We start from the raw sequence: 25,516 nt of genomic DNA on the forward strand, positions 1-25,516 counted from the left end.
TCTCATTTCTGCTTTTGAAACTAATGGATTGAATTAAAACCGAGGTTTTAAACTCATTTTCTTTTTCACACACATCGAGATCAACAATGCCACTAGGGGCAGAAAGTATTGCTAAAAATATTAAAAATAATAAATAACTATTATGAGTTCCTCTTTTAATTAAATATGAAATGTATTTTCACCTTCATGCAATCTATTATACAGAAAACTGCTGATTTGATGATATTTAAAAACTCAACTATAAACTTGAGTCTAGAAGGCCACAAAAAAAACTTGGCGTACTGAATTTGGCCCACGAGCCGTGACGTCGACACATGATCTAACATTAAGAGTTCAGAAATGAGACAGTAGCTCAGAAGTTTAAAGAAAACTAATCAGATAGTTTCATGTAAAAGTACTGTTAAAAAATGTTTAACTTTATTACAAAAATCGATTGTTTTGGACTAAATTAATGAAGGTAAGGTCATTTATTTGGTTCAAAATTAATGACAGTTTTTTTCATAAGCTAAATAAATGGAGGAAATTTAGTGAAAATATTAAGGAAACATTGTCTGCAACTCCTTGTTGCAGTGAAACAAAATTAATAAATAAGCCACAAATTATAAAATACACATACAAACATTTGTTAAAAAATTCAGAAATTCATTTTACATTTACTAGAAAAGTTTGGATATTTTCTGTCAGAAATTACAAGAAATGTAATTTTCTGACATTATAACATCTAAACTTACTGAAAGAAAAAAACTTGTCAGGATTGTGGAGAAAATATTTTCCAACTAATGTCTGGAGTTTTCCCTTAAAAATGACTGACATCACAATATCAGGGAATAACTTTGTTTTAATATGATATATTCGTTATTGAATTACTATTAATTAATGCTCTTGAATCCTTTTGCCTTGAATCTTGGAAAATTGTGATTTTCTTAAGACTAAATTACATTTTTTTTCTAATGAAAATGTTAACTTGAATTTCAATTTTCTCCTTCATGGATAATTATTTATTTTCAGAACTCATACCGCGTCATATTCGGGGTTTTAGGTCATATTGGGGTTGAATAGCCAACAGTTAAGGCACATTTTCAGCAACAAGGCAAGACAAAGTGTTTGTTTATGTCGGTAGGTGGCGGTAAATGCATCTTCACATGGTTTGGCATCCGCCATTGAAACCCAGAAGAAGAAGCAGCAGGAGAAGAAGAAGAAGAAGAAGCAGCGGGAGAAGAAGAAGAAGTTGTTAGACGGCAAAGGATCCGCGGACGGAGTGTTTCTTTCTGAAGGTTTGTAGCTTCTGGTTCTGTTTCAGCTTCTTGTTTGGTTTGGATATAAGGGATCGTTTCTGTTTCCGGCTCGTTCTGCTGCATTTCTCTGGAGTTTGTTTCCTGTTTGAACTCGAGAAAACAGCGAAGCTAAACTGGCCTTTTGCTAACAGCAGCGTTTCAGTTATTCATCTTCATTTGGTTTTGCTCACAAACAACAGTTTTGTGGGCAAAACTGTCGTTTTTGTGAGCAGATTTTATTGTTCAACAATCTGCTAAAATATTTAAATTTCTTTAAATCTATATTTTGAAACCTGTATGACAAACCCCAGATCAGAACAAAAAGAGCATTTTGACATGAAAAAAAGTATAAATAAAAATAGTTGTGTCTGAAAATACTCTGCAAACAAAGTAGAAAAGAAGCAGGAATGATTACACTCTTAAATTAAACTGTTAGCATTTTGATATGATGGGTTTTTTTTGTGTTATTACAACATTCATGCACTTCCTGCTAATACAATTTGGTCACTTTAAAATGTGGGTGATTTTTAGTATTATTTTCAAAAAGGACATTTATGAATAAAAAACTGACCAAGAATGACTATAGTTTGACTGTTCATCCCTGGTTGGAAGACCATATTTTGCTGTGTCAAAGATTAGATTTGCACCCATAAATAGATTTCTCATACAAATATTTGTAAAATAAATATTTTGTTTTATCAATATCCATCTGTTGTGCCAGATTGGGACTGAATGTGGTGAAAAATATTGCGTAAGAATAAATGTGTTTTATTTTACAACTCAATAATTAAAAAAAATCTTACTAGGAAAATTATGCCAAAGATTTCCATATTTTGTTTTAATGAAATTTTGCAACCACTTGAGTCACTGGATCAGAATCAGTCATATTTGATTCCTCCTATCAAAATTTAACTACATAAATTCTTCTCATAAAATGCAGCTGTTAGTCCAAATGAAATTAGGTTGTCTTTACTTTAGGAATGCAAGTGATTAATTAGTGTATCTAAAGATCTTATTGATCAATGAATAATTAATTAAGTTAGTAATTTTCTTAAAACCCTTAGTTGTTCTGAGAGATAACCACCTTTACAGAGTAAACAAAGACACATTTTCTATAATATGCTGAATTTTTTGCAGAAAGAAATCAAGCTTCCTCCTTAAACATTTTCTCTGCTGCTGTTTCAGCTTCACTCAGAGACAAAATGGCTTCCAGACCAGAGGAGGATCTCTGCTGTCCGGTCTGTCAGGATGTCTTTAAGGATCCTGTTGTTCTGTCATGCAGCCACAGCTTCTGTAAGGAGTGTCTGAAGAAGTCCTGGAGAGCAAGACCTGGACTTTCATGTCCTGTTTGTAGGAAAAGATCTGACAGAAAAGATCCTCCAGTTAGTTTGGCTCTGAAGAGACTCTGTGAATCATTCTTAGAGCAGAGAGAGCAAAAAGCTTCAGAGAGCTCTGCAGTCTGCACTCTGAGAAACTCAAACTCTTCTGTCTGGAACATCAGCAGCCAGTTTGTCTCATCTGCAGAGATTCAGAAAAACACATCAAGCACAGATTCAGACCCATTGATGAAGCTGCTCAGCAACACAAGAAGAAACTTCAGGAAACTCTGAAACCTTTAAAGAAGAAACTGGAGCAGAAGAAGGAAGTTAAAGAGGAGTTTGATCAGACAGCAGAACACATGAAGGTCCAGGCCCGACACACAGAGAGGCAGATTGTTGAGCAGTTTAAGAAGCTTCATCAGTTTCTAGCAGAGGAAGAGGAGGCCAGGCTGGCTGCACTGAGGGAGGAAGAGGAGCAGAAGAGAGGGATGATGGAGGAGAAGATGGAGGCTCTGAGCAGAGAGATAGCAGCTCTTTCAGACACAGTCAGAGCCACAGAGGAGGAGCTGAGAGCTGAAGACGTCTCATTCCTGCACAACTACAAGGCTGCAGTGGAAAGAGTCCAGCGCTGCCCCCTGCTGGAGGATCCACAGCTGCCCTCAGGAGCTCTGATAGACCAGGCCAAACATCTGGGCAACCTGGCCTTCAACATCTGGAGCAACATGAAGGACATGGTGACCTACACTCCTCTGGTTCTGGACCCAAACACGGCTGGGCCAAGACTCCATCTGTCTGACGATTTGACCAGAGGGACGTTTGGAGAGAAACAGCAGCTTCCTGATAATCCAGAGAGATTTGGACCAGAGTGGTCTGTCCTCAGCTCTCAGGGCTTTAACTCAGGGAACCACAGCTGGGATGTTGATGTTGGAGACAGTCAGTATTGGTTGCTGGGTGTGTTAGTAGAGTCTGCCCAGAGGAAGGGGAAGATACAGTCTGGATTTTGGGTTATTCAGTTCTATGCAGGTATATATTCAGCACGGTTTACAGAAGATTGTCTCTCAGGTCTCCCAGTCCACAAGAAACTCCAGAGGGTCAGAGTGAATCTGGGACTATGATGGAGGGAAGCTGTCCTTCTCTGATCTGGATACTAACACACACATACACACCTTCACACACACCTTCACTGACCGGATGTTTCCTTGTTTCGTCTCTGCCAAGATCAAAATCCTATCCATGGAGATCTCAGTGAGAAAACAGCAGCTCTGTCCAAGTTAAACCTTCTTGATCAGATTTAAACTCTGTGGTTTTAGACAGGAAACTGGAGTTTCTACTGAACATCTGGTTGTTTTCAGCTCAGCTTCAGATCTGCTTCGTAAGCCAGAAACTGAATATGACATGAAGTGGATGATGTGAAGCTTGGACTGGCACTGACTCAGCAGGGTCAGTTTATCATACCGTCGCTCAGAAAACATTTCAAAATGCTTCGCAAGAACTCCAAGGGTAAACATCTAAAATACATTCATCAAGGTTTGATGAAACATACAGTTCAATATATCAGATGCCTAAGAATATAAGCATCGCAGGTTTTCTGCAGTTTGGTTCAGATCTGAGGAGCATAAACTAAAAGATGCCTCACTCTGTTCTGGTTCTTGAACTCTGTATGGACAGATCTCTGGAGACCTTCATGGTTCGTACTTGGCTAGGAACTCAGCCAAGTACGAGTTGGCTGACCCTAACAGTAACCCTGCTCTATGGACCAACAGCAGAAATGAGAGTTTCTGTTGTATCTGAGAAGATTTTGAGGAAATTCTGAGCCATCCTCTCATTGCTGTGATGAACAACCTGCCTTTACCGGACTGAGCTGACATGGAGAAATACAGAGCAAATGGTAATCTGGCACTGGCCAAACATCTGGGCAACCTGGCCTTCAACATCTGGAGCAACATGGAGACCCTGGTGAGCTACACTTCTCTGGTTCAGATCCAAACACGGCAAATCCAAAGCTCCTGCTGTCTGAAGATCTGACTGGTGTTAGTGAGGAACAGCAGCTTCCTGATGATCCAGAGAGGTTTGATTACTCGTGTTCTGTTCTGAGCTCTGAGGGTTTTAACTCCCAGCTGGGATGTTGATGTTGGAGACAGTTCACATCGGTCTCTTGGTGTGTTAGCAGAGTCTGTCCAGTGGAAGGGAAAGGTAGATTCTGGATGTTGTTTATGCAGTTTTGTAAAGGTAAATACTCAGCATGGTCTCCACCACCTCCTGTCATATTCATCTCAGTCCAGAGGATCAGAGTGAATCTGGACTGAGATGGAGGAAACTGTCCTTCTCTGATCTGGACGGACGGACACACAACACACACACACACACACACACACACACACACACACTGACAAAATGTTTCCTTTCTTCAACACTGAGGATTCTCTCAAAATTCTACCGATGAAGATCTCAGTGGGCAAACATCAGCTCTGATGTCCTCAGCATGAAGAACTGAAACTGCAAATGAAACCTTATTGGTCAGATTTAAACTGTTTTAAACAGGAAACTGGAGATGATCTGAATGATCAGCTGGTAGTTTTCTGCAGAGAGGATCTTCAGGGCTGACCTTCCCTCCAAACAGGACTTCTACAGCGTTAGGTTCAGGAAGAGGGCAGCCAATATCTCTGCAGACCCCACACATCCTGGACACAAGCTGTTTACATTTTCACTGTCAAGGTGGAGCTACAAACAGTTCATGCCAGACTGCCAACTTAAAATATAGTGACTCATGAATGTTTGCTTTCAACCAACCATGAGTTTTCCTCCGAAAAAGTGTATATAAACATATTACTCTTATTTTTTATGTTTATGAAATGTGCATTGATTTGTGTGCACAATTTTGACCAATAAATCTTTATTTCTGATCAGTCACCAACAGATGTGTGGTCTGTGTAATCTGACCAGTGTGAGTCTAGGAGAGAAACGGCAGCTTCCTGAAACTCCAGAGAGGTTTAATACTGGACGAGTCTGTCCAGAGGAAGACATTCATCAAGTCTGGATGGTGGGTTATTCAGGTCTGTAGAGGTAAACATGTTCCACCTGCTCCTCCGATCGATCGATCAGTCCAGAGTGAATCTGGACTGATGGTGGAAAGCTGTCATTCTGAATACTAACACACACACACCTTCACTGACGGGATGTTTCCTCTTCATCATGGTGGGTAAAGCAAAGATTTTACCAATGGAGATCTGAGTGATCAAACTGCAGCTCTGATGTTCTCAAAGTTTCCTCAGATATTTGAAGCTGTGGTGTCCATACACCCAAACCCAGGACGCCATTAGTCTGTCACTATTATTATGACACGTTCTAGTGACACGTTGGTCTGCCGGGAATCAATCAATACTATGGATATTTGTAGTTTATTATTTTTCAGCCATGTCTTCTTCTTTTGTGGTACATACAAACATTCATGTAAGTTTGTTTGCACCAACTTGGGATTAAACTTTCCCTGCTGACTCGTTGACAGATGGGTTTGGGTCGGTTCTGTAAACGGAGCCCAGCAGAGCAGCCAGGAAATGTTTGACTGATCATGACACCTGATTTACTTTGTGAAAATTATGGCATTGTGTCCATATTCAGGTATTTTAAATGACTAACAAATTTTCCAGATATTACATTATTTATTAGATATAACTGGTGAATATGGTAAAACAGCAGGTGTCTAGTTGGTTGTGATGAAACTAGACCTTTAATGTGATTTACTTTAGTTCGACTGCTGGTGAGGAAAAAAAGTTTTTCTATTTCACAAAACTTTAAACTCAATACTTAAAATAATTTATGTGTAAAAATGATGCAAAGTACTTCTAGTAAAAATATTTACAGTTTAAAAACAGTGAAACTGGTCTACACATTAGAGATCTCATTTTAACATCAGCAGTGAAAGTGTGTGACTTAAATACTTTTTCAAATGTTTATTCACTATTACATGAACTAGATAGACATGGTAAAATAGACCAGCATTTATTTAAGTTGCTGTTTTTTACTAAAATGTCACTGAAATAACTGTAACTAAACCTTCCTCTGCTTTTTAACAGTGAATAACAGGAAAGAATGAATTTAACCATTACTTTAAATGGTTAGCTGTGAAAAGTCAGCTATTTTTATTAGGTAAGACAAACTTTTTTTTTATTAAAACCTACAATACAAATAAAGTGAGGAACACAACACAGTGTAATAAAGTACGGCAGGGTGTAGCTGAATATAATAATTAGGTTAATGCCAGTGATTGTCAGTGTTTGTATTCTTTCTATAAAAAAAATAAAGTATTTCAATGAAAATCCAGAATCAACATTACATTATAGTTATTACATTCTTTCCAAAATCTTTTAAAGTATAATCTCAGAATAAATGGCTGCTACTAACAATGACTATATTAATATTGTACTGAACTGAATTTGGCTCAGAGAAACAGGTTTGTGGAGTGAAATGTTTCCAGTCATGCTCACCGCGGTCCAGTAGGTGGCGGTAACGCTCCGTATAAACGGTATGAAGCAACAGAAGAAGAAGAAGCTGTCTAATGGACAGATTGCATCCCCCACAGCGGCCGTGGGAGCGCCGTGGGTCGTGTTTTAGGGGGTTTTAGGTTTCGAACCGGAGCTGGGAGAGAAAACATCACAGGAAGATGGAAAATGTGTGACTTCCGAGCGGAAGCCCAACAGGAAGAGACGTGAATTTAAACAGAATCCCGAAATGGAGGCTGAAGAGCTGCAGAAACTCGGTCTGTTTAAAGTCTCGCCTCAAATATATGCAGCTTAATTTAAGGTTTTATTTAGGATTCATTTAGTTCATTATGAAGATAAACTCAACCAGTGTTTGTAGCCTAGCTAGCTAGCTAGCATCTTTAGCTTAGCTGCTTGAAGCCACGTGTTGTAAAGTGTTGGAGCCCCGATAAATGATCCAGATCAATGAAACAGTTCTGCTTTAAATCAACCCTGTCTGCAGATCAGGAGCTAAATGTACCGTATCAGTAGGAGTGTATATCAGTGTGTGTGTGGATCAGTGTGTGTGTATCAGTGTGTGTGTATATCAGTGTGTGTGTGGATCAGTGTGTGTGTGGATCAGTGTAGGAGTGTATATCAGTGTGTGTGTGGATCAGTGTGTGTGTGTCTCAGTGTTAGTGTGTTTATCAGTGTGTGTATATCAGTGTGTGTGTGTCTCAGTGTAGGTGTGTGTATCAGTGTGTTAGTGTGTTTATCAGTGTGTGTGTATCAGTGTGTGTGTGTCTCAGTGTAGGTGTGTGTCTCAGTGTAGGTGTGTGTATCAGTGTGTTAGTGTGTTTATCAGTGTGTGTGTATCAGTGTAGGTGTGTTTATCTGTGTGTGTGTATCAGTGTGTGTGTGTCTCAGTGTAGGTGTGTGTATCAGTGTGTTAGTGTGTTTATCAGTGTGTGTGTGTGTATCTTTAACAAAAGGTTATTTGCTTCTTTGTTGCTCCATCCTATTTATGTGGGGACTTGTGTCGTTCTGCACCAACCCCTTTACTCTGTCATACAAATCAAGGTTCCCTCTTTGTTTGCTAAGAACAACATGGCAGCACCACTTTGAATTGTCAAAGACAGAGGAGCAACTTAACACATTAAGAGACAAAAAATGACATATTTTAAAGCTGATCATGCAACAATATGGCTGCAGCTGTTGATAGCTCATTAAATAGTATGACTTAATTTAGTAATTGGTGCAACTGTTAGGAAGCTGCAGATGTTCCTTCATGTTCCTAAATGCCTGTTTGACCGCTTGGATGCCGTTTGATCCTGACTGCTGATTACAGCTGGATTGGAAGATTGTTATTTTTTTATTATTGCTTTCTCCAGAGGTCAGACATTTACCAACCAAAGAGCCGTTTTAACCTTATTCCTTCAAAAATAACTTTGTCTCAACAAGAAAACTAATGTGACTCTGCAGAAAAAAAACTTTATATTTCAGAAAAACATTTTATGATCATAGAGCCATAATTTTATTATGCATTTTCTGTATACCAGATTATGATCTTCCACTGTTACCTGCAGACTTTCAGCAGGTGCTGCTGGTTAAGGAAGAGCTTCCTGAAGGACGGAGTCCTGGTGTGGACCTGCCGGATCCAGAGTCACTCCAGATCAAGGAGGACCAGGAGGATCACTGGTCCAGTATGAAGGAGGAGACTGATGCCAGCTGGTTTCCAGTAACCACAGTCATCAGGAAGCCTGAGGAAGACGAGGAAGCGAATCCTGTTTCCTCACAGCAAACGGGGAACGCAGATATTCCAGTCAGCTATTCAGTTGGCCTAAGGAAGTTAGAAAGTGAGGGAGAGGACTGTAGGAAGCTGGATTGTAGTGCAGATGAAAGTTCTTCAGATACGGATGTCAGTGAGGATAATGTGGGAAATTTGAACGGTTCTGATTCTCAGCTGGAAGGTTTTTCTTTTAGGTGTTTGGTTAACAGAAAATATACAATGAAGAAGAATTTGAAATTAAGGGATTCCCAAATGGATCTGAAATGTTTTAGCTGTAATGAATGTGGCAAGAGCTTTCTGAGGGAAAATCTTCTTAAAATACATGTGAGAATCCATACAGGGGAGAAACCATTTAGTTGTGAACTTTGTGGGCAAAGATTTATACAAAAATCCAACTTGAACAGGCACATGAGATTCCACACAGGAGAGAAACCATTTTGGTGTCATCTCTGTGGACAGACCTTTAGTTGGAAGTCCAGTTTAGACTGTCACATGAGAATCCACACAGGAGAGAAACCATTCAGTTGTGATTTCTGTGGACAAACATTTGGTGAGAAATCGGTTCTAAACACTCACATGAGGATTCACACTGGAGACAAACCTTTTAGCTGTGATGTTTGTGAACAAAGATTTAACCAAAGCTCACATCTAAAAAGGCACATGAGAATCCACACTGGAGAGAAACCATATTGCTGTGAGGTCTGTGGGCAACGATTTGGTGATAAATCAGTGCTAAATATTCACATGGGAAACCATACAGGAGACAAACCATTTGGTTGTCATGTTTGTGGACAGCGATTTAGTCGTAAGTGTATTTTAGACAGTCACATGAAATCCACACAGGAGACAAACCTTTTAACTGTGATCTTTGTGGGAAAAGATTTAGCCACAAGTCAGCTGTGAACATCCACAGGAGAATCCATACAGGTGAAAACACATTTTGTTGTCAAACATGTGGAAAAAAATTTAGTCGCAAGTCAGGTTTAGAGAGTCACATGAGAATCCACACTGGAGAACAACCTTTCAGATGTGATGTTTGTGGACAAAAATGCAACGAAAGAGCACATTTAAAAAAGCACATGGGAATCCACACAGGAGAAAAACCATTTGGTTGTGATGTCTGTGGAAAAAACTTTAGAGATAAATGGCATTTCAAGAGTCACATGAGGGTCCACACAGGAGAGAAACCATTTAGTTGTGATATTTGTGGAAAGGGATTTAATGATAAATCAGATTCCAATAATCACATGAAAATCCACACAGGAGAAAAACCATTTGCTTGTGAGCTTTGTGGACAAAGATTTAGACGAAAACCCTGTTTGAACATTCACATGAGAATCCACACTGGAGAAAAACCTTTTGGTTGTGATTTTTGTGGGAAAACATTTAGTCAAAAATCCTATTTAAAAATTCACATGAGAATTCACACAGGAGACAAACCATTCAGTTGTGACGTTTGTGGGAAAAAATTTAACAGCAAGTCAAATTTAAAAAGTCACATGAAGATTCACACAGGAGCAGAAACTGTTCACATGTGAATATTAAGACATCTTGATGTGAACTACTTGAAAGACTGCAAAGGTGTTTCTAAAATCCATTTTCCTAGTAAGAATTGAAGTGTTTGTGTTAAGCTGATGTTCATTTACTGAGCCGACATGAAGCCTGGTTTTGCAGCTGCAGGTTTGACGGCCTGTGAGCTCAAAGGGGTTTGCAGCTGCTGCACACACATTGGGTTTATTTTTTTAAAACAATGTTTTTACATTGACCATCTTTATGAATATTTCCAAGATTTCATGAAAAAAAAAAACAGAAAATTGCATTCTGGATGTTGTGGTCCATTCTAAAAGACTTGTTTTTGTGATTCATGTGTTTGCCATATATTTGCAAGGTCAGGGGTCAGTTTAGGCACTTAAGGCACAATTACATCATGAGACAAACTAACACTTTTTGTGGTTGTTGGTTTTGATTTTTGTCAACATTTAAAAAAATATTTTAAAAGAACTATTGATACTCAATGCAGCACAAGATGAGAGTGGAGTGTGTGTTGGTTCATAGATATTTTTGGCCAAAGGAGAATTAATCTAAGGTCAAATTGAACATTTCAACATAATTGTTCCTTTAAACCCAGATTTCTAAAACAGGTGTGACGTGTCAGGTTTACTTTGGTGAGTTCAGTGAGAAAATTATGAACCCAAAAGTTACCTACAGACGAGTTTGAGTAACAAATGTTTTTATGACAAGAAAAGAACTCATTTAAATTTAGCTCGCCTCAGTTTTTAGCCAGAACTGAACTTCTGAACAGAAAATGAAGTAAGAAAATCACTAGAAGATGTTTCTGCTAATTCACTCATGTTTTATAATTATTTACTAAAGAAATATTTTGAAGAAAACCTGAAAATATCAGTGATTTTCTGGTTTCTCAGGTTAAAATGCAGCTGAAACTGAGAACATTTGGACTCATGAGGAAACCAATCCAGCACCACCTGTGCCATCATGTTAACACAATTAAGATTTTAAATCAACAGTAACCAATTCCTGTTTCAGTGCCTGAAAAATTTCTGTCCTTCCAGGACTGTCCTTTGTTTTCATAAAGAATAAAATTAGAGCCTGAAAAGTTTTAGTTTGGACCTGATCAGAGGTTCTGGTGCTGCAGAGCTCAGATTGCTCAAACGGGTGATAAATGGGATTTTGTGTGTAATTTGTGATGCAGTTGAGAGAAACATGAGAACTTGGCATGTTTAACCACAAGAGGGCAGCAGAGTTCTGAGTGATCATCAGTAACAGAAGCAGCCGAAGTTTAATTTATACAGCAGATTTTATTAAAACACCAAAATTATTAAACCTTTTCCTGAAGGTAAATGAAATGCACAGCTCTGTTGACGTGGTTTGAACTGAATCCGTTCATTTCTGTTTGATTCTAAGACTTTATCGACTTTCGCAGGAGAGAAGAAGAACTTAGGTGTTGTGTGTCAGTTGGTCGCCGAGGCGCCCAGAGCCCAGGATGTCCTGGTTTCAAACCATTATGATTGGAACTGAATGAAAATAAAAGAATATAAACACTAAGATGTTTTTAATGTTTCTGTTCTTCAATCCTGTGAATTCATTACATTTTATACAGCAATAAATGCCAAAATGCTCCTTAGATAAAGATCAAATTGTTCTAATTTCTCATTTCTTGATCTAAAATATTCATATGCATGTTATGGATTAAGACAGACAATCTGTGGAAACATCGGTCCCTTTGGGTTGCTATTGTAGCCTGAACAACAATCAGTTAGAGCCAGGAGGAGGGACATACTGCTGTCAATCACTTCATGTAGTCGCTGCTAAATGTGGTAATGGCAGATAGATTAACAGCACTAAGTCCCGCCTCCTGGCTTTGATTGGTTATTATACTTTCATAACATGCTGACAGTTTCAACAAATGTGTAAAAAAAAAGTATTAAAAGTTGCATAATGTGGCTGTAACTGAGGATTACAGCAGAAACTGGGTCCGGTAACGTTAACATGGTGACAGGGTTTCTGGTCCTGGCCGGTCAGAGCAGAACAAACAGAGACGAGGGAACCGGTTCTTTCAGTGCTCGTTTATTGGATCATGGCATGGATGGAAGAAAACAGAACCACCGACCCGTCAGGCCGACCCAGACACGGGACTCACAGAACCTCTGGTCATAATGGACTTTCATGTTCAAGTGCAATAATATTCATAACTGTCCTCAGATGCTGCTGAGCGCGCGGCGCTGCACCTTCACCTGCAGAGATCCACTTCCTGTCTGCGTCACCCTGCAGAGATCCACTTCCTGTATGCGTCACCCTGCAGCGGACCACTTCCTGTCTGCAGCAGACCGACAGGAAGTTTGTCTCGCCAGTCAAACATCCACATTCAGAAACGTTTTCGGATCAGGTTCCTTCCAAGCAGAGGTTCACGGGCCGACTGCAGGTCAGGAAATGCTAAATGTCGGGTCTGGTGATTTTTGTCACATAAATAGAGGGATTCATAACATGGAGGATGTTTTGGTTCTTATTTTTACTTTTTCTTCAACATTTGTTCCTAACGTTTGCTTGATGAAAATATGTCGGTCTGTTTAGAAGCTGTTTGATTTGAATCTGATTTTGTGCTGGTTGCTCTCAGCGGCATCAGAACCTGCTGTTCATACGGAGAAGCAAAAAGACACTAAATGGAGATTTAAAAATGGTTCTAACAACAAAAACTATTTATGAGCATTTGCTTCAAAATTCAGCTGCAGTTTTTTACCTCAGCTAAACATAAAGAAAATCGAACATTTACATTAAGAGGATTATCAATAGTTTCTGCATAGCAAAAGTAGCTTTAAAGACATTTAAAGCTACTTTTGACCAAAGATGATTTGAGTCAGATATTCCATCATTCAGGAGGTGATAATTAGTACGAATGATTTGTTAAGGTGATAAACATCTAAACTATGGATGAACCAACAGATCGATGATCTGATTGATCAGCCGCCGCGCCGCAGGGAGGCTCCGCCCAGGTCCAGTCTGAACATTGGTTCATTACAGGGACGCCGCTGCTGCCAACTCAGCAAATTAACATCGCAGGCAAAAAAATATCGGCCAAAATCGTTCATCGAAACTCAGATGAAAGTGAAACGATCGAGATAAAACTGCGACCTGACGGTCCCGCAGACAGGATGTGTGTCGTCTTCAGGGCGGACACGCGAGTCTGAACCAGGACCGCTGGTCCGGGTCGGTCCGGTTCAGTCCGGGCCGGTTCGGTCCGGTTCAGTCCAATCCGGGCCGGTTTGGTCCAGTTCAGTCCGGTCCGGGCCGGTTCGGTCCGGTTCAGTCCAATCCGGGCCGGTTTGGTCCGGTTCAGTCCGGTCCGGGCCGGTTCGGTCCGGTTCAGTCCGGTTCAGTCCAATCCGGTCCGGTCGGCCTCCACCTGAACTGGACCTCAGAACTGTTTTTGCATAGACATCAATTCAAGTCAGACTCATGCAGACAGAGGAGGAACGACAGAAACGATGAAGAGGAAGAAGAAAGAAGTGATGAGACTTTATAAAAATAAGTGAGCTTGTTAATCATCATCATCATCATCATCAGTAGTTATTAATGCAAACAGAAAGTTTATGAAACAGTTCAACCGGAAGCTGCTCAGTATTGCTTTGATCCCCAGACGCTGCAGCCTGGTGTGTGTGAGTGTGTGTGTGTAGGCGTGCGTGTTTGTGTAGGCGTGTGTGTGTGTGTGTGTGTGCGTGTGTGTGTGTGTGTGTGTGTAGGCGTGTGTGTGTGTGTGTGTGTGTGTGTGTGTGTGTGTGTGTTAGTGAGGCCAAGCAGACATGCAGCAGCAGCGAGGATCCAGAGAAACGTTCCTCAGTTCACCCGGAAAAATGAATAAATTAAAGAAAAAATCAAAGACAGAGAATCTGCTGCAGAACTAGAATAAGGAGAATAAAATCAAAATGTTTTGGATCATTAAATATCCTCTAACGGAAAGTTTTGTTGAAGCTGTTGCTTCTGGTTTACTTCTATATTTTTAATAAAAGCTTGTTGGCACTGATGTTTCTCTCTACTGACGTTTATCTGGCTGCTGTTTGTGGAAGAATCTGTTTTATTAGGAAGTTTAAAAAGTAAAAGTCTCAAACTGCAGCTTCAGGATGAAACTTGTTTTGAGTCTCTGTTTAATCTGAATTCAAATAATTCACCAAATTATTGAAAAGATGTTTTTTTAATCAAAGTTTTGATCATTTTGGCTTTCCGTACTTTCAGATCCCGCTCCCTCCTGCTGCCTTTGCTCAGCAGGAATTTTTATTTTCACTCTTCAGGTTAAAATCATGTATGTTGTCATTAGCAGCCATTTTTAATTGCTTCTGAGAAGTTAAATGCCATAAATCTCATTCTTTTTTGTTTTTTATCCATAATAATCCTCCTAACTGCTGATCAATCTACTTGCTGTTCAGTATTTTGGGTCGCTGTGTTGCCGTAGTTCTACTTGTTCTAGTTCTGTCCAGAATCAGAGGAAGGATTTCAGAACGTCGTCGGGTTCGGTTCTGATGTCCAGTCGGATTAAACAAGTAGAAACACAAACTTAGACAATTATCAATGTTACAGTGAAAAAGTTAATTGGTTCACACACTTAAAAAACAAAACACAGTTTTACAGTCATATTGGAAACAGAATTTCATCTAAACCCATAGCTGTAATACTTCTCTTAATAAGTTAAAAAATAATTTAAATCAACTTGAATTAATTGAAAGAAAAAGGACTTAAAAAATCTTTACAAGAAAACCCAACGACACACGAAGCAGGAAGTAAATTTACATCGTATACAAAGTCAGCTCAGTGTTAGTGATCAGTGATATAAACTCTGAGGGAATATTTCATAACGGTTAATAATAAATATAGGAGTATACAGTGTGACACAGACAGAAGGAGAGCTGGAAAGTCTTTATGGCTTTTACAGGCTGCAGGCAGCAGCCGCCGCCTCCGGACTCTGAGCTGCTGGAGAAACCAGAGAGAAGCTCCACTGTGTGGGATTGTTGGAAAATGAAACGATGCAGATTCTGACATGTCAGCAGAAAACAGCAAATAAAGCAGCAGCTTGTTGGAGCCCCAGATCAGCATCCACAGCTGCTGATAAAACAACTAAAAAGATGATAATTCATATTGATTTTATGTAGCCCCCTTAAACAACTTCCTCCAGTTTCAGATTTCAATATGGCTGCCAAACGATAGTGGGCGGAGCCGACCGATAAAAACATGGATTCACCATCAAAGCCTGAACCGCCTGAAGCTTCTCAACCTCCAACATGGCTGCTGACTTATGAAACATAATTCATCTCTTTTATGATTGGACTACAGACAGACTAACATTTTACTGGTTTTTTGTGTAAACTGAAGCATTGTAAGAGGAAAAGTTCAAACTGGCAGAAAGTGGTGCAGATAAACTGTTTTAAGGCAGAAACTTTCTTTGCTACGTTTATTCCTGCAGTTTGAAGAGAGTTTGGTTCTCTTCTACCACCTTGTGGTGACAGTGAGATACTGCGATTAACCCTTTATGCTTTTGGTAAAGTTTGAATCTCGTGACGATCAGTTTAATGAAGGATGAAAGGCTCTGACAGAATCGATTCTTGATGCTGCAGTAACTAAAATCGTGTCGTTGTTTTCCTTCTTCTTGTCACAACCCGTATACAGAATGTCCAGAAGCCGGACGGACGGACGGTTGGAGGACCCTGACCTCCCGCTGCTCGGTTCTGGTCCGATGTGGGAGGAAAAAGTCCCTCTGATGGTTTCTGTTGATTTTCTCCCAGTAACAAGGAAAATAAAATGAGGTTTTTCATCTTGTTGATCATTATTTCCTCCTCTGCATTGAGAGCTGTGTCCATCCTGTCCATCCTGTCCATCCTGTGTGAAATGGACCCTTTACCCAGAAACGTTACCGTCTCTGACTGACGTGGAAAACAGCTGGCATTTAAACAACAGCATCAACACAATAAATAACGGTCAGCGCCTGGTTTCAAACCGGACTTTGCTGAAAGTGGAGAGCAGAATGTCGACCCGGTTCTTCCTCATCATGGCGGGGCGTTGAATCAGGGTGGATGAACCACGGAGAGGCGGGGACGCACTCATGGACCCTGAGAGGTAACCGCTGCAGCTACTTGGTGATTGTCAGATTTAAAGGATCCTTCTGGTCATCAGTGAAGATGATCAGCAGGTTCAGCTGGTTTAACTCTGAAACTATGACGACCGTTTTAAATCTGCTTCGCTTCACCTTCACTGATCGCTGTTGGCTTCACAGAATCGGTATTATTTTAGATAAATCATGCATGTTCCAAGAATCCCACAGTGATCTTTGCTAGCAGTCAGGAGGGGAAGAGAGAGAGATGGAAACAGGAAGTGACAGAGTTCAGAGGCCCTTGCAGTTTGAAGAGCAGCCCAGAAGCCACCGCAGAGACGGCCGTCCTCCTTCATCAGTACGGAGAAAACTTCTGTCTCTCCGGCTTCTTCATCCCGTTGGCGGACGATGAGATCTTGGCCGTGTAGGACGCCAGCGCGGCCGCCGCGTGAGCCGGGACGGGAACCGCCGCCGTGGCCGCCGTCTGCACCGAGCTCGGGAGCACCGGCGCGCCGATGGCGGCCGCCGCCGCTGCCGCTGCTGCTGCGGAGGCGGGAGGGGTGGACAGTGCCAGGTAGGGGATGGATTTCACTCCCAGGAGGCTGGAGAGGGGAAGGGCATAGGGGGCGCCCAGGATCGGAGCGTGGGGCAGTGCAGCACCCATCGCTGCCAGGGGGAGGAGGAGGAAGACGAGGCGGAGGCGGGGGGGGCGGGCTGGGTGAAGCTCATGGTCAGGTCAACGGGAGACGACATGGAGGAGGACTGGGCGGTGGATTTGGCGGTCTCTAAACTGGAGGAGGGAGGGTGGAGGGAGCACAGGGGTCAGGAGGAGGGGTCGGATGGAGAAGGGTTAGAGGGTCAAATAAAAGACATGTTAAAAAAAACGAGTAAAAACTGAATGTGAACCAAAACGGAACCAAACAGGATTTTTTTGGAGAGAAAAATGAAAAACTGACAGAACAGAAAATCAGAAGACAGGTGTGTTTTGCTGGAGGTTGCAACAGATTATTGTAGGGGGTTCGCTGTACGGATGGGGGGTGTGCTGTATAAGTCGGGGTGATGGGAGGGGGCTTAGGGAGGAGGAAACAAAACCATCACAGACACGTTAGCAGGGCAGCTCCGTCACACATGATGCAGAAACGTTTCGCTGCAGATCCGAGAAAATTCCCTGCAGAAACTCACAGCTTACCCTGGAAAAGGAGGAACGATGAAAAGAGCAAACAAGGCGGTTCAGACTGAGCTCTGGGTCGGGTTTTTAGTTCAAACAGAACCAAATCGATACCCATAGACAGAGTTGGGGCCAACGTCCGTCTGTCCTCCGTCTGTCCCCACTAACCAGTGGCCGCCTGTCCATCAGTCACTGGACCAGCCGACAGTCCGTCACAAGCAACCGACCAACAACCATCCACTCACCAACACATGGTGTCTACAGACTGTCTGTCCAGAGAAAACTGGACGACCTGGAAAGAACCAACATTTCAGAACTTCCAAAATGATTTTTGTCCCAATTTTCTCCTTCGTCCTGATTATCTGGATGGCTTGAAAAATATTATTAATAAACGTCTAAAAGAGTTTCTGACCTAAAAAAGGTCAGTAAGTTTAGTCTTGGCTGCTGAATTTTGGGTGAAGTTAATTGGAAAGAGAGGCAACAAAAACATGGCACTGGATCCGACATGCAGAAAACTGAACAACTGGCACGGCGGCCCTGATGGACTCAAACGTCGCTCCTTCCTGTCGGCCATGTTTGTTTCATTCAGTCCTGAGAGGTTTAGCAGGATTTCCCGTCTGAATGTTGCGGGTTTCAGCTCCAAGTCTGAGGATCTCAGCTTGTGAAAATTCGCTGACAATTTTGAAATATTTCCGTGTGAATCGGACGTCATCAGACTGATGATGTCAGCATGAGGTCATCGAGCGAACCGTGGGGTGAAGGAAAGCTCAGACAGATCGTCTCATCTGACTCAATCTGACTGGAATAAATAATAAACAGTTTGACCTTCTGACCCCTTCAGGAACAAACGTCTGTCTTTTGTTCTCTCCATCTCTCCCTCCGACATGCAGCAGATATTTGCATGATGCAAACTGGAACATAAATGTTGTTAATGACAAACCTTTGAACCGGCTTTATTTCTGTTTCTGCTATCGCTGTAGCTGCATGAGGAAGGAACCTGAAACAGCCGACTAGTGACAGCTGAGTCTGATTTTTGATTCCCGGCGTTGAGCTCAGTTCATCTGTACAATAATGCAACACATGGTGCCTTGCTAAAGTATTCGGCCTCCTTGAACTTTTCAACCTTTTGCTGATTTTCAGGCTTCAAACACAAAGATCTAAAATTTTTATTGTTGTGGAACAAAATTTATTGGATATTTGAAACGTTTTTAACAAATAAAAACTGCAAAGTGGGGCATGTGATATTATTTGGTCCCTTTACTTTCAGTGCATCAAACTCACTGCAGAAGTTCAGTGAGAATCTCTGAATGGTCCAACGTTGTCCTAAATGACTGATGATGATAAATATAATCCACCTGTGTGTCATAAATGCATCTGCTCTGGGAGGATCTCAGATTGTGTTTAAAGCACACAGAGCATCATGAAGACCACAGAACACCAGGCAGGTCCGATACTGCTGGACAATATGGAAAAGAAAAGATTTCCCAAACATCAGACCAAAGACCCGGAAGTCTCTCTAAGCTTTCCTCTGGAACCAGGAGGAGAAAGATCAGAGATGCAGCCAAGAGGTCCAGGATCTCTCTGGATCTACAGGGATCACTCTGGATCTTCAGGGACCTACAGGGATCACTCTGGATCTACAGGGATCTCTCTGTATCTACAGGGATCACTCTGGATCTACAGGGATCTCTCTGGATCTACAGGGATCTCTCTGGATCTTCAGGGATCTCCAGGGATCTCTCTGGATCTACAGGGATCTCTCTGGATCAACAGGGATCTACAGGGATCACTCTGGATCTACAGGGATCTCTCTGGATCTACAGGGATCACTCTGGATCAACAGGGATCACTCTGGATCTACAGGGATCACTCTGGATCAACAGGGATCACTCTGGATCTACAGGGATCTCTCCGGATCTACAGGGATCTCTCTGGATCTACAGGGATCTACAGGGATCTGCAGCTGAGGGAGAGTGTCCACAGGTCAGCGGCACAAACCTGGACTTTCCCAAAGAGATCCATGAAAAATCTGCTTTAAAGTTCCAAACATGCAGGAAGGAGCTCTGGTCAGATATGTTTCCATAAACACAATGCAGCCTGAACACAACATTCCCACTGTGAACATGGTGGTGGCAGCATCATGGTTTGGGCCTGCTTTTCAGAACCACTCTGCTGAGTCTTAAAGACCTAAGACTGGGAGGAAGATTTACCTCCCAACAAGACAAAGATCCCAAACATAAAGCAAAATGGTTCACAAATAAACGCATCCAGGTGTTAGAATGGTCTAGTCAAAGTCCAGGCCTGAATCCAATGGAGAAGCTGCTGTTCACAAGCGACTCCATCCAACCGCACTGAGCTCCAGCTGGTTTAAGGAAGAACAGACAAAACCAAGAGACTTGCAGCTGTAATCACAGCAAAAGGTGGCGCTATAGAGTATCAATGCAAGGGGCCGAAATATATTGCAGCTTTTTATTTGTTAAAAAAGTTTAAAATATCCAATAAATTTCGTTCCGCCTCTCGATTGTTGTTGATTCGTCACAAAATCAGAAACATTTTAGATCTTTATGTTCAAAGCCTGAAAAGCAGCAAAAGGTTGAAAAGCCTTGATTCGGCCCCCAGGGAGAATCCAGGGCCCCCAGGGAGAATCCAGGGGCCCCAGGGAGAATCCAGGGGCCCCAGGGAGAATCCAGGGGCCCCAGGGAGAATCCAGGGGCCCCAGGGAGAATCCAGGGGCCCAAGGGAGAATCCAGGGGCCCCAATATTTTGTCAAGGAACATGTGAAGGAACATGTGAAGCGATGACAGAACAGACGTCGGTCCGGTTCCACTGCCAAAGTCACAAAGTGCTTTTGGCCTGGAGGAAACCTCCCAACGCTTCTGTTCTGGTGAAGTCTTCAAACTGAACTGGTTTTGGGCCAGGGCTCCCAGTCTGAGAGTTTCTGTCCTGCTGATTCTTACCATGAGGTGATTAAGTACTGAGCCAGGTTGATGGCGATCGGCGTGCCGGTGATGGTCACATGGCGGTCGCTGCTGCTGTCGATCTGACTGCCGATCTTGATCTGAGCCCCAGACACCTGCCGGATCTCGTTATTTTGGTTCCCTGGCGACCGATGATTGATCCAATCAGCTGTGAGGAAGAGGAGACAAAGAAGATGAAGATCAGCTGAAGGGGAAATGTTCACAGAAACATTCTGGGATTGGTGGATTTCATTCACAGAACTTCAGGTGTGTTTCTGGTGCTCTGCTCCTCAGTAGAAAGTGAACCAGCAGGTCTGATGGGTTTAAGCTCCAGCAGGAGAGGAAATCTTCAAGAGAGGAACCGACTTTAAATCCGGCTCTGAAGAGACTCTGTGAATCATTCTTAGAGCAGAGAGAGCAAAAAGCTTCAGAGAGTCTCTGCAGTCTGCACTCTGAGAAACTCAAACTCTTCTGTCTGGACCATCAGCAGCCAGTTTATCTCGTCTGCAGAGATTCAGAAAAACACATCAAGCACAGATTCAGAGCCATCGATGAAGCTGCTCAGGATCACAGAGAGAATCTGAAAACATCTCTGGAGCCTTTAAAGAAGAAACTGGAGCAGAAGAAGGAAGTTAAAGAGGAGTTTGATCAGACAGCAGAACACATGAAGGTCCAGGCCCGACACACAGAGAGGCAGATTGTTGAGCAGTTTAAGAAGCTTCATCAGTTTCTAGCAGAGGAAGAGGAGGCCAGGCTGGCTGCACTGAGGGAGGAAGAGGAGCAGAAGAGAGGGATGATGGAGGAGAAGATGGAGGCTCTGAGCAGAGAGATAGCAGCTCTTTCAGACACAGTCAGAGCCACAGAGGAGGAGCTGAGAGCTGAAGACGTCTCATTCCTGCACAACTACAAGGCTGCAGTGGAAAGAGTCCAGCGCTGCCCCCTGCTGGAGGATCCACAGCTGCCCTCAGGAGCTCTGATAGACCAGGCCAAACATCTGGGCAACCTGGCCTTCAACATCTGGAGCAACATGAAGGACATGGTGACCTACACTCCTCTGGTTCTGGACCCAAACACGGCGAATCCAGAACTCCTGCTGTCTGAAGATCTGAGCGTTGTGACAGCAGGACGGAGGCAGCAGCTGCCTGATAATCCGGAGCGGTTGGACGTTTGGTGGTCCGTTCTCGGCTCTCAGGGTTTTAACTCCGGGATCCACAGCTGGGATGTTGATGTTGGAGACAGTGAGGTTTGGACTCTGGGTGTGTTAGCAGAATCTGACCAGAGGAAGGGAAACTAACAGTCTGGATTGTTGGTTCATATGACAGTAAATACTCAGCAGGATCTCCACCTGCTGCTCCCAGAGATCTATCAGTCCAGAAAAAGATCCACAGGATTCGAGTGAATCTGGACTGGGATGGAGGAAAACAATAAAGTCATTGCATAATTTTATTGTTTCTCTTGTTATTTGTTCAGTTTTGGTTTAACTTTAGTTATTTTAGTAGTTTGTTAGTTTTCAGGATCCTTTAATCAGCAGTTCAGTGGAGAGATAGTAGCTTAGTGAGTTTGTTGATTAAAGTATTTACCTGTAAACTGAAATTATTTTGTTAATAAATTTGTATGTTTTAGAGAGACATTGTTTTCATTCCTTCCATGTTTTGCTGTTTGAAAACAAAAACAGATTTATTTGTTCATCTATTGTTATTTTAAGCTTTAAGGTGTTAAAACCTGAAGGTTCTCAAAACAATAACTGAAATGTTTGGCTGATATTTGGATCTAAATGACTAATTTGTTAATAATTTCCTTTTGCATGTATGAACAGTTATTAGTGGCTAAACCTTTGGTTGGACAACATACCAATAGAATCGCATCACATAGACATTTAAATCGACACGATTAGATTCAGTTGCTTGGTTCAGTCTGATGCAGCAATTCCTCCTACTGAGGAAGCATGTGGAGACAGTGGGGAGGAAGCATGTGGAGACAGTGGGGAGGAAGCATGTGGAGACAGTGGGGAGGAAGCATGTGGAGACAGTGGGGAGGAAGCATGTGGAGACAGTAGGGAGGAAGCATGTGGAGACAGTGGGGAGGAAGCATGTGGAGACAGTGGGGAGGAAACACTCCACCAGGTCTGTTTTCATCAGGAGGTAAAATACTTTTGTCTTAAACTGGAAGGTTTTCTTTCTGGGATTATTTCCTAAACAACACATCTAAACTTTGATAAGCAAGTTTGTCTGAACAAATTATTAATTAATCCCATTTTGAGCTGGATGGTGATATTGCTGTGACTTTGTTTGCTATTTTGTCAGGTTTAATAGAAACATTAAAAACACAGGAAACAGTTTCTGTCTCCTGAAACCAAAGCAGTTCCACCCAACAGCGCCCCCTGCTGGCATTAACTAGAACCAGCCGTGACACAGACAGAGGGGGAAACCGAGCAAAGGCTTCAGCCTGGTTCTGGTTCTCCTCTGAGGTTCGGATGAAATCAGCCTAAAGCAGACGAGGCAGAAGACGCCTGCGGCTATTTTTGGCGACTTCCTGCTGCCCCAGTAATTTAGGAAGGTTTAGTGAAGGAGGAAGAGGCGGAGGGCTGCTAACTGGGAGCTACAGGACGTCATTAAGCCGCTCTGCTCGGCCCTGACTCACAAACAAACCTATCACACACTTCCATGCACGGGAGCTTAGAGCTCTGTGCTTCCTGTTCCTCTCAACCGGAGACATTTTCTCACATGTGAGCAGGTCTGCATGTTGGATGTGTTTCACTGCAGGAAACGATCCTTTAAAGGTGGAGATTATCCTTTCAGAGGGAAAACGCTGTGGAAGGATGACCTCTGAAACATCCAGGCTTATGCACATCTGCAGGAACGCATGCCAGTTTACGGCAGTCTGTCTGCAGATTAACTGCCCTCCTCTGGAGTTTTGACTCAAGATAATAAGAGGCAGAAATGAAACAGAGGTGATCATTTAAACTCACTTTTAAAACGGAGCCGAACCTTCTGGTTTCAAAGTTATGTCAGCGTCTGAAGATGAGGCTTAGAAATGTTCAGATCAGCTCAAGTTAATAATAAAATGACAGATTTCTGTTGTTCTGCAACTGGATTTACAAAATGAAGGAATTTCTTTGTGGTTATTTTGTTGTTCAGACAGAAATAAATTGTTTAATTATTTGGTGAATCATAAAACTGACCAATTATATCATTTGGCCCTAAATATAACATGACACTGAAGCTGCAATGAATCTGATCACATGCAGCCTCCAGATGTTACCCAGCGATGTTATTTAACTTAAAATGTTTCGTTTCACATTTATGGAGGAAGAAAAGGAGGAGGAGGAGGAGGAGGAGGAAGAAGGAGGAAGAGGAGGAGGAAGGAGAGGAGGAAGAGGAGGAGGAGCAAGAGGAGGAGGAAGGAGGAAGAGGAGGAGGAAGGAGAGGAGGAAGAGGAGGAGGAGCAAGAGGAGGAGGAGGAAGAGGAGGAGGAGGAGGAAGGAGAGGAGGAAGAGGAGGAGGAGCAAGAGGAGGAGGAAGAGGAAGAGGAGGAAGAAGGAGGAAGAGGAGGAGGAAGGAGAGGAGGAAGAGGAGGAGGAGCAAGAGGAGGAGGAGGAAGAAGAGGAGGAAGGAGAGGAGGAAGAGGAGGAGGAGGAAGAGGAGGAGAAGGAAGAGGAAGAGGAGGATGCGGAGGAGGAAGAGGAGGAGGAGGAAGGAGAGGAGGAAGAGGAGGAGGAGGAAGGTGAGGAGGAGGAGGAGAAGGAGGAAAAGGAAGAGTAGGAGGAAGGAGAGGAGGAAGAGGAGGAAGAAGAGGAGGTTTTACTCACATCGTTGGGAATGAGGAGTTCCTGAGTCGTGGTTTGGGAATTTGCTTCCACGGCTCCTGGGGATCAGAAAGAGACGGATCAGAGAGAAGCATCCAGAACTGCAGAGGTTCTGGAATCAGAGCAGGAAAACCCAGAACATGGCGGCTCCAGACCGGGTTCAGAAACCTGATTGAAGTTTGGGAATCTGCTGTGAACAACGTCCCACATTTATTCTGTTTGCTTTGGTTTTCAGCCGACGTTCTGATCAGGTCTGATCATATTTCATGTGACCAGATGGAGGTTTGTTTCTGGAATAGAAGATAAAAGCTGTTGTTTTTGCTCTTCTCCTGTTTCTCTCATCATGTTTTGACTTCTTCCATCTTTCTCCCAAATGTTTCTCATCTCTTGGTGAGTCGGAGCTGTTCTTTATCTGCAGCAGAACATCATCACAGATCCGCATCTTTCATCATTTATTCAAACACCTCAGTGCTTCAGAAGCAGCTGAGCATCTGCATGGATTTATGAATCGTCTGTTTGTTCCGTCACACGTTTGATTTCCAGCTCGGTTCCCCAGAAGCAGCGTGAATCCTCCCTGAAGTGGACGGAAACCGAAGCCTTCAGCCGAGAGAGGAGCTCGACAGTCGGCCCGTCGGCCCAGCTGGAGGCTTCTGATCACAGCTCTCACACACAGATTAGTATTCAGAGCATTCGCAGATTACACAACACTGAAATTATTCTCCCGCAGAGAGCAGAGAGGAACAGGAAGGAGTGAGATGAACTCTGGACGTTTTCCCCCTAATGGTCCGGTCGACCCGGTTCTACTGGAACCAGAACTCCATCATCTGCTCCATCTCCAGCTGCTGTGGTTCTGAATCCAACCAGCCTGTTCCCCTCCTGGCCTGTGGGGGCGCTGCACCAACAACCACTTCAGGAAACGACAGTAAAACCTCTGAAGACACTGAGAGCAACTTCCTGTTTCAGCAGATGAAACAAGGTCTTTAGTCTTTGGCTGAAGACCAGGAGCCGTTTCTGCTGCTAATGCTAGGCTAGCATGTTAGCATTGGTTGGATGTACCCAGAATGCCCTGCATTGTAGTCCACTTCCTGCTTTGGAGCGCTTTCTGGTCCGCTTGGCGTTCACATTAAACTGAACCAGACCGAGGTTTGGAGGACCA

The 25,516-nt window shown here is 42.7% G+C and overlaps 1 protein-coding gene and 2 pseudogenes across 1 annotated transcript; 2 read left to right on the plus strand and 1 right to left on the minus strand.

Annotated features, from left to right (window-relative positions):
* The first annotated feature begins 1,182 nt into the window (after window positions 1-1,182).
* On the plus strand, window positions 1,183-4,198 carry LOC129372735 (nuclear factor 7, brain-like; annotated as a pseudogene).
* A 2,949-nt stretch (window positions 4,199-7,147) lies between these two features.
* Window positions 7,148-9,742, plus strand: LOC129372669 (gastrula zinc finger protein XlCGF8.2DB-like). The gene is made up of 2 exons (XM_055050084.1): window positions 7,148-7,349; window positions 8,637-9,742. The coding sequence occupies exons 1-2, from the start codon at window positions 7,322-7,324 to the stop codon at window positions 9,740-9,742; spliced, it is 1,134 nt and encodes a 377-aa protein (XP_054906059.1). The 5' UTR covers window positions 7,148-7,321.
* Window positions 9,743-15,780: 6,038 nt separating this feature from the next.
* Window positions 15,781-25,516, minus strand: part of LOC129372734 (poly(rC)-binding protein 4-like) — a 35,424-nt pseudogene continuing 25,688 nt past the window's right edge.

The sequence above is a fragment of the Poeciliopsis prolifica genome, unplaced genomic scaffold (assembly GCF_027474105.1).
Source record: "Poeciliopsis prolifica strain line A6 unplaced genomic scaffold, Auburn_PproV2 SCAFFOLD030, whole genome shotgun sequence".
Lineage (NCBI taxonomy): Eukaryota > Metazoa > Chordata > Actinopteri > Cyprinodontiformes > Poeciliidae > Poeciliopsis > Poeciliopsis prolifica.

What these genes read in the sequence shown, in the direction of transcription:
- LOC129372669 (XM_055050084.1), top strand. Translation starts at nt 7,322, where the DNA reads ATGGAGGCTGAAGAGCTGCAGAAACTCG. An exon ending in TGAAGAGCTGCAGAAACTCG is followed by an intron (nt 7,350 to 8,636) that starts GTCTGTTTAAAG and finishes TGTTACCTGCAG; the next exon opens with ACTTTCAGCAGGTGCTGCTG.